We start from the raw sequence: 10,541 nt of genomic DNA, 5'->3' as shown, positions 1-10,541 counted from the left end.
TTAGGGCACATGGAATTGGGGGTAATATACTAGCATGGATTGAGAACTGGTTAACAGACAGAAAACAAAGAGTAGGGATAAACGGGTCTTTTTCAGGATGACAGGCTGTGACTAGTGGGGTACCGCAAGGATCGGTACTTGGGCCCCAGCTATTCACAATCTATATCAATGATTTGGATGAGGGGACTAAATGTAACATTTCCAAATTTGCTGATGATACAAAGCTAGGTGGCAGTGTCAGTTGTGAAGAGGATGTGAAGAGGCTTCAAGGGGATCTCGACAGGCTCAGTGAGTGGGCGAGAACATGGCAGATGGAATATAATGTGGATAAATGTGAAGTTATCCACTTTGGTAGAAAAAACAGGAAGGCAGAGTATTTCCTAAATGGTGAAAGATTGGGGAATGCAGATGCTCAAAGGGACCTGGGTGTCCTTGTACATTAGTCACTGAAAGTGAATGTGCAGGTGCAGCAAGCCATTAGGAAGGCAAATGGTATGCTGGCCTTCATTACAAGAGGATTTGAGTACAGGAGTAAAGAAGTCTGACTCCAATTATATAGGGCCTTGGTGAGACCACACCTGGAGTACTGTGTACAATTTTGGTCTCCTTACCTAAGGAAGGATATACTTGCCATAGAGGGAGTGCAACGAAAGTTCACAAGATTGATTCCTGGGATGGCGGGACTGTCGTATGAGAAGAGATTAAGTAAACTAGGCCTGTATTCTCTTGAATTCAGAAGAATGAGAGGGGATCTCATTGAAGCATACAAAATTATTACAGGGCTTGATAGGGTGGATGCTGGGAGAATGTTTCCCTTGGCTGGGGAGTGTAGAACCAGGGGCCACAGCCTCAGGATAAAGGGTAGGCCATTCAGGACTGAGGTGAGAAGAAATTTCTTCACACAGATGATGGTGAATCTTTGGAATTCTCTACCCCAGAGGGCTGTGGAGGCTCATTCATTGGGTATATTCAAAACAGAAGTCGATAGATTTCTGACTAGTAAGGGCATCAAGGGATATGGCGATAGGGCCGGTGAATGGAGTTGAGACAGAGGATCAGCCATGATCTCATTGAATGGCGGAGCAGGCTCAAAGGGCCGAATGGCCGACTCCTGCTCCTATTTCTTATGTTCTTAAACCCTTATAAATCACTGGTTAGGCACCAGCTGGAGTATTGTGTCCAATTCTGGGAACCACACTTTAGGAAGGATGTCAAGGCCTTGGAGAGGGTGCAGAGGAGATTTACCAGAATGGTTCCAGGGATGAGGGACTTTAGTTATGTGGAAAAACTGGAGAAGCTGGGATTGTTATCCTTAGAGCAGAAGGTTAAGGAGAGATTTAATAGAGGCGTTCAAAATCATGAAGGGTTTCGATAGAGTAAATAAAGAGAAACTGTTTCCAGCGGCAGGAGGGTCGGTAACCAGAGGACACAGATTGAAGATAATCGGTAAAAGAACCAGAGGTGACATGAGGAAACATTTTTTTACACAGCGAGTTGTTGTGATCTGGAACGCGCTGCCTGAAAGAGCGGTGGAAGCAGATTCAATAGTAACTTTCAGAAGAGAATTGGATCGATACTTTTAAGGGGAAAAATTTGCAGGGATATGAGGGGAGTGGGATTAATTGGAGAGCTCTTTCAAAGACTTCAAGGGTTAAGCTATGAGGAGAGATTACACAAACTAAGGTTGTATTCCCTAGAATTTAGAAGGTTAAGGGGCGATCTGATGGAAGTTTTCAAGATATTGAGGGGAAATAGAGAGGGGCGATAGAGAGAAACTATTTCCGCTGGTTGGGGATTCTAGGACTGGGGGGCAGAGTCTAAAAATTAGAGCCAGACCTTTCAGGAGTGAAATTAGGAAACACTTCTACACACAAAGGGTGGTAGAGGTTTCGAACTCTCTGCCGCAAACGGCAATTGATGCGAGATCAATCGTTCATTTTAAATCGGAGACTGATTTTTGTTAACCAAAGGTATTAAGGGATATGGGCCAAAGCCGGGTGTATGGAGTGAGGCTGCAGACCAGCCATAATCTCATTGAAGGGCGGAGCAGGCTTGAGGGACTGAATGGCCTCCTCCTACACTGTATAGAAACATAGAAGATAGGAGCAGGAGTAGGCCATTCAGCCCCTCGAGCCTGCTCCACCATTCAATGAGATCATGGCTGATCATCCAAACTCAGTACCCGGTCCCTGCCTTCTCCCCATATCCCTTGATCCCTTTAGCCTTAAGAAATATATCTAACTCCTTCTTGAATATATTTAATGAAGTGGCCTCTACTGCCTTCTGTGGTAGAGAATTCCACAGGTTCACCACTCTCTGGGTGAAGAAATTCCCCCTCATCTTTGTCCTAAATGGCTTACCCCTTATCCTTAGACTGTGATCCCTGGTTCTGGACTCCCCTGCCATCGGGAACATCCTTCCTGCATCTAGTCTGTCTAGTCCTGTTAGAATTTTATAAGTTTCAATGAGATTACCTCTCATTCTTCTAAACTCCAGCTAGTACAAGCCCAATCGACCCAATCTCTCCTCATACATCATTCCTGCCATCCCAGGTATCAGTCTGGCGAATCTTCGCTGCACTCCCTCCATGGCAAGAGCATCCTTCCTCAGATAAGGCGACCAAAACTGCACACAATACTCAAGGTGTGGTTTCACCAAGGCCCTGTACAACTGCAGCAAGACATCCTTGCTCCTGTACTCAAACCTTTTTGCTACGACGGCCAACATACCATTTGCCTTCTTAACCGCCTGCTGCACCTGCATGCTTACCTTCAGCGACTGGTGCACAAGGACACCCAGGTCTCGTTGCACTTCCTCTTCTCCCAATCTAGTGCCATTCAGATAATAATCTGTCTTCCTGTTTTTGCCACCAAAGTGGATAACCTCGCATTTATCCACGTTATATTGCATCTGCCATGCTTCTGCCCAATCGCCCAACCTGTCCAAATCATACTGGAGTTTCTCGGCATCCTCCTCACAGCACACACACCCACCCAGCTTTGTGTCATCTGCAAACTTGGAGATATTACATCTAGTTCCCTCGTCTAGATCATTAATATATACTGTGAATAGCTGGGGTCCTAGCACCGATCCCTGCGATATCGCTCGATAATTCTTTAAAATAGGCTTTGCTGACTCAGCAAACCTTATTTGCTTTGCTGTTTTTTTGCTGACTAAATAAAAGTTTTTTTTTGGCTGAATGCAGGTATTTAATTGAGTTAGTTCAGGCTTGCTGTCAGTCCCGGCCCTGGTCCCGCCCCTTCCTGCACCTCATTGGCTGGCACCGCTGTCAAGCGACACCACGAGGGGGAAGGGAGGGTGATTGACAGGTGACGATGGATAGAAGCGCCTGCCCGCGCTGTGATTGGTGCAGGGGAAGGCCAGTGGGCGTGTCCGGGCGCGGCCCACGTGGCGGAGTCAAAGGCTGGCTGGAGCGCATGCGCAGCCCGCCTCGCACCGTTGGAAAGCTTTTCAAATTTTTTTTTTTGCGAAACAATTTGAAAACACTCATTAATTCCCCCAACCTCCTCCCCTCTAAAGTGCGATTATTATTACTTTTGTTTTTCCTCATTTGTGTGGGGTGTCTTTTTTTTACCTTGCGGTGGCGTACGCCGATCCAACCGGCCCCTGGGCGTTGCGTGCTGGCGTCAGCGCGTAAGTGGAGGGGGGTGATTGACGCGAGGCGCCCGCCAATCAGAAGCGCGGAAAACGCTGGGAGGACCGGACGGGCTGACAGTCCTCCAACTAATAGCGGCGCGGGAGGGAGGGGGGCGGGACCTCGGTGGGCTGCAGGCCGCTTTCCTGGTCTGCAGGAGCTGTTAAAGGGAAGGGGAGGAGGGTGGAAAAAACCCAGCTTGTGAGTGTTTATTCCTTTGCATTACCTTTATTGCAAGGCTATTCATCAATTGCAGTCATTTAAAAATAAGTGAACCTTTTCTCTTTTTGACTTTTATCCAGAACAAAGAGCCCTGGTGCTGTGAACATTTTGATGGGCAGCCACTTTTAAAGGGACAAAGACCAGCATTCTTCCTCCTCTCTCTCTCTCTCGTGAGTATTTGTGGTGGGTGAGAGGGTGGGGGGTGAGTCAAAGGGGACTGCGGCCCTTTTCAACAATAAAAATTGCTTGGCCATTTAAAGGGGAATGGGTGCCCCCCAGGTATTTAAAGGGGCAGTGCCTCTCTCTTTCTGTATCATGTAAGAGCAGGGAGGTTCTGCTTGAACTTTACAAAAACACCAGTTAGGCCACCGGCTAGAGTGCTGCGTGCAGTTCTGCTCGCCCCATTGCAGGAAAGATGTGACTGTGTGCTCGAGACAGGAGATTTACGAGGATGTTGCCAGGACTAGAGAATTTCAGCTACAAGGAAAGATTATAGATAGAAAGATCCTACATAGAAGATAGGAGCAGGAGTAGGCCATTCGGCCCCTCGAGCCTGCTCTGCCATTCAATGCGATCATGGCTGATCATCCAAATTCAGTACCCGGTCCCTGCTTTCTCCCCATATCCCTTGATCCCTTTAGCATTAAGAAATATATCTAACTCATTCTTGAATATATTTAATGAATTGGCCTCTACTGCCTTCTGTGGTAGAGAATTCCACAGGTTCACCACTCTCTGGGTGAAGTAATTCCTCCTCATCTCTAAGTCTAAGGATAAGGGGTAAGCCATTTAGGACAGAATTGAGGAGGAATTCCTTCACCCAGAGAGTGGTGAACCGGTGGAATTCTCTAACACAGAAGGCAGTGGAGGCCAATTCAATAAATATATTCAAGAAGGAGTTAGATATATTTCTTTAGGCTAAAGGGATCAAGGGATATGGGGAGAAGGCAGGGACAGGGTACTGAATTTGGATGATCAGCCATGATCTCATTGAATGGCGGAGCAGGCTCGAGGGGCCGAATGGCCTACTCCTGCTCCTATCTTTGAGGTTTCTATGCGACCCCTGGTTCTGGAATCCACGACCATCGGGAACATCCTTCCTGCATCTAGTCTGCCTGGTCATGTTAGAATTTTATAAGTTTCAATGAAATCCCCTCTCATTCTTCTAAACTTCAGCGAGTATAAGCCCAATCGTCCCAATCTCTCCTCATACGTCATTCCTGCCATCCCAGGTATCAGCCTGGTGAATCTTTGCTGCAGTCCCTCCATGGCAAGAACATCCTTCCTCAGATAAGGCGACCAAAACTGCACACAATACTCAAGATGTGGCCTCACCAAGGCCCTGTACAACTGCAGCAAGACATCCTTGCTGCTGTACTCGCACCCTCTCGCTACGAAGGCCAACATACCATTTCCCTTCTTAACCGCCTGCTGCACCTGCATGCTTACCTTCAGCGACTGGTGCACAAGGACACCCAGGTCTTGTTGCATTTCCCCTTCTCCCAATCTGTTACCGTTCAGATAATAATCTGCCTTCCTGTTTTTGCCACCAAAGTGGATAACCTCGCATTCGTGGGGGGGCCGAATGAGCATGCGTGGCCCCGCCTCTCCACATTTAAAGGGACACCCACCCCTCCATATTTAAAGGGACTCCCTCCCCCCTCTCGTGTTTTCTTCTGATTAAAGGGACAGTGACAATTCCCCCGGCCACCGCACTTTAGCAAGAATGTGAAAGACCTTGAGAGCCAGCCAGTGGCTCCATTGGGAGCACTCTCGTGCCTCAGTCAGAAAGTTGTGGGTTCAAAGTCCCCACTCCAGGGACTCGAGCACATAAATCTAGGCTGACACTCCGGGGCAGTGCCGAAGGAGCGCCGCACTGTCGGAGGGGCAGTGCTTAGGGGGCGCGGCCCTGTCGGAGGGGCAGTACTGAGGGAGCGCCGCAGTGATGGAGGGGCAGTACTGAGGGAGCGCCGCACTGTCGGAGGAGCAGTACTGAGGGAGCACCACCATGTCGGAGGGGCAGTACTGAGGGAGCGCCACACTGACGGAGGGGCAGTACTGAGGGAGCGCCGCACTGTCGGAGGGGCAGTACTGAGGGAGCGCTTCACTGTCGGGGGAGATGCCGCACTATGGGAGGGGCAGTACTGAGGGAGCGCCGCACTGTGGGAGGGGCAGTACTGAGGGAGCGCCGCACTGTCGGAGGGGCAGTACTGAGGGAGCGCCGCACTGTCGGAGGGACAGTACTGAGGGAGTGCCGCACTGTCGGAGGTCTGTCTTTCGGATGAGACATTCAGGTGGACATAAACGATCCCACTATTTCAAAGAAGGGCGGGAGAGTTATCCCTGGTGTCCTGGCCATTATTTATCATGCAAATTGGCTGCAGTGTTTCCCACATTACAACAGCGACTACACTTCAAAAAGTACTTCATTGGCCGTAAAACCAGTGGTCGTGAAAGGCGCTGTATAAAGGCCAGTCTTTCTTTATTTTCTCTCCTGTATTTACATTAATTACTTATATAAACCTCTTTTACTGTCTCTTGCAAGGGGAGGAATTGCAGACGGGCAGCTTAACGCAAACTTCACACGAAGATCTGACAGAGCCACTCGATTCATCAGGACCTGAATATCATCGACATATGGAAGCGGAAAGCAGCAATTAGAGTGCGGACAAACTGCACACGTGTCTTGTGTGTGGATGTGGATTCAACCGAAGGTGCAGCCTGGGGAGGCACATGTGTAACCAAAGCGAGGAGAGTCCGTGCAAATGTCGGGAATGCGGGAAGGGATTCAGTTGCCTTTCCGAGCTGGAGACTCATCAACGCAGTCACTCCGTGAAATGGCCGTTCACCTGCTCTGTATGTGGGAAGGGATTCACTCATTCAGCCTCCCTGCGGGCACACCAGCGAGTTCACACCGGGGAGAGGCCGTTCACCTGCTCTGTGTGCGGGAAGGGATTCACTGAACAATCCAACCTGCTGAGACACCAGCGAGTTCACACCGGGGAGAAGCCGTTCGCCTGCTCTCACTGTGAAAAGAGGTTTAACCAGTCTTGCCACCTGTTGATACACGAGCGTATTCATACCGATGAGAGACCTTTTCAGTGCTCCGACTGCGAGAAGGGCTTCAGAAGATCCAGCCAACTGATACAGCACCAGCAAGTTCACACCGGGGAGAGGCCGTTCACCTGCTCCGTGTGTGGGAAGGGATTCACTCTCTCCTTCACCCTGCTGAGACACCAGCTGGTTCACAATGACGAGAGGCCATTCACCTGCTCCGAGTGCGGGAAAGGATTTGCTCGTCCCGCCAATCTGCGGGAACACCAGCTGGGTCACACTGATGAGAAGCCATTCTCCTGCTCCGAGTGCGGGAAAGGATTCATTCGTCTCACCTATCTGCGGGAACACCAGCTGGTTCACACTGACGAGAGGCCGCTTAAATGTTCCGACTGCGACAAGAGTTTCAAATGCTCCAAGGACCTGAAGAAGCATCGACGCATCCACACCGGGGAGAGGCCGTTCAGCTGCTCTCACTGTGGGAAGAGGTTTACACAATCATCCAATCTTCGGAATCACCAGTTCACTCACACTGGGGAGAGGCCGTTCCCCTGCTCAGTGTGTGAAAAGGGATTCACCAGTTCATCTCACCTGCTGAGACACCAGCGAGTTCACACCTGAGCACACTGGTCCCATTCTGCTGTTAATCACATGAAGGACTATTCTGTGTTAATAATGGCAATTACGGGGTTGGGGGGCGGGGGGTGGTTTGAAGATGCTGATAATAACCCCAGTAACTAGGCTGGAGTTTAAGAGGGGTCAGCCTTGGCTCAGTGGGTGACACACTCACCTCTAGAGTCAGAAGGTCGTGGGTTTGAGTCCCACTCTGGAGACTAGAGCACGTAATCTAGGCTGACACGCCAGGGCAGTACTGAGGGAGAGCTGCTCTTTCAGAGGTGCCATAGTATTTGCCGCCTTAACCACCTGCATGCTTACCTTCAGCGACTGGTGCACAAGGAGACCCAGGTCTTGTTGCACTTCACCTTCTCCCAATCTATTGCCGTTCAGTTAATAAGCTGTCTTCCTGTTTTTGCCAACAAAGTGGATATCCACATTATACTGCATCTGCCATGCATCTGCCCAATCACCCAACCTGTCCAAATCATACTGGAGTTTCTCTGAATCCTCCTCATAGCACACACGCCGACCCAGCTTTGTGTCATCTGCAAACTTGGAGATATTACATCTAGTTCCCTTGTCTAGATCATTTATATATATATTGTGAATAGCTGGGGTCCTAGCACCGATCCCTGCGGTACCCCACAAGTCACTGCCTGCCACTCGGAAAAAGACCCGTTTATTCCAACTCTTTGCATCCTGTCTGCTAGCCACTTCTCTATCCGAGACAGTACCTTGCCCCCAATCCCATGTGCCTTAACTTTACACGCTAATCTCTTATATGGGACCTTATCGAAAGCCTTCTGAAAGTCCAAATACACCACATCCACTGGTTCTCCCTTGTCTATTCTACCAGTTACATCCTCAAAAAATTCCAGTAGATTAGTCAAGCATGATTTACCTTTTGTAAATCCATGTTGACTTTGTCCGATCCTGTCACTGTTTTCCAAGTGCTCTGCTATTACATCTTTTATAATGGACTCTAGCATTTTCCCCACTACCGATGTCAGGCTTACCGGTCTATAATTCCCCATTTTCTCTCTACCACCTTTTTTAAATAGTGGGGTAACATTAGCTACCCTCCGATCCATGGGAACTGTTCCAGAGTCTATCGAATTTTGGAAGATGATCAGCAATGTATCTACTATTTCTAGGGCCACTTCCTTAAGTACCCTAGGATGTTGATTATCAGGCCCTGGGGATTTATCGGCCTTCAATGCCGTCAATTTCCCTAACACCATTTCCCTACAAATACTGATTTCATTCATTCCTCCCTCTCATTAGACCCTATGTTCCCCAACACCTCTGGGAGGTTATTTGTGTCGTCCTTTTTAAGACAGAACCAAAGTATGTATTTAATTGTTCTGCCATTACTTTGTTCCCCATATTAAATTCGCCTGATTCTGACTGCAAGGGACCTACACTTTACTTCACCAACCTTTTTCTCTTCACATATCTATAGAAGCTTTTACAGTCAGTTTTTATGTTCCCTGCAAGCTTACTCTCCGAATCTATTTTCCTCCTGTTAATTAATCCCTTTGTCCTCCTTTGCTGAATCCTAAACTGCTCCCAATCCTCAGGTTTGCTGCTTTTTCTGGCTTAATTATATGTCCTCTCCTTGGATCTTATGCTATCCCTAATTTCCCTTGTTAGCCACAGTTGAGTCACCTTTTTTGTTTTATTTTTATCCCAAACAGGGATGAACAAATTCTGTAGATCATCCATGCGATCTTCAAATGTTTGCCATTGCCTATCCACCATCAACCCTTTAAGTAACGTTCCACAATCCATCCTAGCCAACTCATGCCTCATACCATCGTAGTTTCCTTTATTTAAATTCAGGACCCTAGTTTCTGAGTCAACTCCTTCACTCTCCATTTTAATGAAGAATTCTATCCTATTATGATCGCTCCTCCCCAAGGGGCCTCGCACAACAAGATTGCTAATTAATCCTTTCTCATTACATAATACCCAATCTAAGGTGGCCTGATCTCTAGTTGGTTCCTCGACATATTGGTCCAGGAAACCATCCCATATGCACTCTAGGAATTCCTCCTCCACCGTATTGTTACTAACTTGGTTAGCCCAAACTATATGTAGATTAAAGTCACCCATGATAATTGCTGTGCCCTTATTGCACGCATCTCTAATTTCCCGATTAATACCATCCCCAACCTCAGCATTACTGTTTGGGGGTCTGTATACAACTCCCACTAACGTTTTCTGCCCCATGGTATTTCTCAGCTCTACCCATACAGATTCCACATCATCAGAGCTAATATCCTGCCTTACTATTGTGTTAATCTCTTTAACCAGCAATGCTATCCTACCTCCTTTTCCTTTTTTCCTGTCCTTCCTGAATATTGAATACCCCTGGATGTTGAATTCCCAGACTTGGTCATCCTGGAGCCATGTCTCCGTAATCCCAATTATATCATATCCGTTTACATCTATTTGCGCAGCTAATTCATCCACCTTATTACGAATGCTCCTCACATTAAGACACAAAGCCTTCAGGCTTGATTTTTTATCACTCTTAGTCCTTTTAGAATTATTATTTACTGTGGCCCTGTTTGATTTATACCCTTGATTTCTCTGGCTTCCACTTTTGCTTTTCTCCTTCCTGTCTTTTGCTTCTATCCTTGCTTCCCTTTCCTCTGTCTCCCTGCACAGGTTCCCAACCCCCTACCTCTTTCACCAAGCTTTTGGTCACCTGTCCTAATATCTCCTTATAAGAGTCAGTGTTAAATTTGGTCTGATGGTGCTCCTGTGAACTGATTGGGACTTTTTACTATTTTACATTGGATTACATAGGACATACGGCACAGAAACAGGCCATTCGGCCCAACCAGTCCAAGCTCCACTCGAGCCTCCTCCTGTCATTCCTCATCTAAATCAGCATAATCCTCTATTCCATTATCCCTCATATTCAATAGCAAAATACTGTGGATGCTGGAAATCTGAAATAACAACAGAAAATGCTGGAAATACT

The 10,541-nt window shown here is 47.7% G+C and overlaps 1 protein-coding gene across 1 annotated transcript in view; it reads left to right on the top strand.

The window, feature by feature from the left end:
- Positions 1–6,428: 6,428 nt before the first annotated feature.
- The window catches only part of LOC147091964 (uncharacterized), a 47,602-nt gene continuing 43,489 nt past the window's right edge, over positions 6,429–10,541 (top strand). Inside the window, exon 1 of the mRNA XM_085976952.1 lies at positions 6,429–7,284. Coding sequence (XP_085833078.1) covers positions 6,611–7,284 — 674 coding nt within the window. The 5' untranslated portion in view covers positions 6,429–6,610. The remainder of the gene's footprint in view (positions 7,285–10,541) is intronic.

This window comes from Somniosus microcephalus, unplaced genomic scaffold (assembly GCF_052327205.1).
Source record: "Somniosus microcephalus isolate GS21.2 unplaced genomic scaffold, FLI_Smic_1.0 unresolved_chr3, whole genome shotgun sequence".
Taxonomy (NCBI): Eukaryota; Metazoa; Chordata; class Chondrichthyes; order Squaliformes; family Somniosidae; genus Somniosus; species Somniosus microcephalus.
The sequence above is the reverse complement of the archived record's forward strand: the minus strand, read 5'-3'. Positions and strand labels throughout refer to the sequence as shown.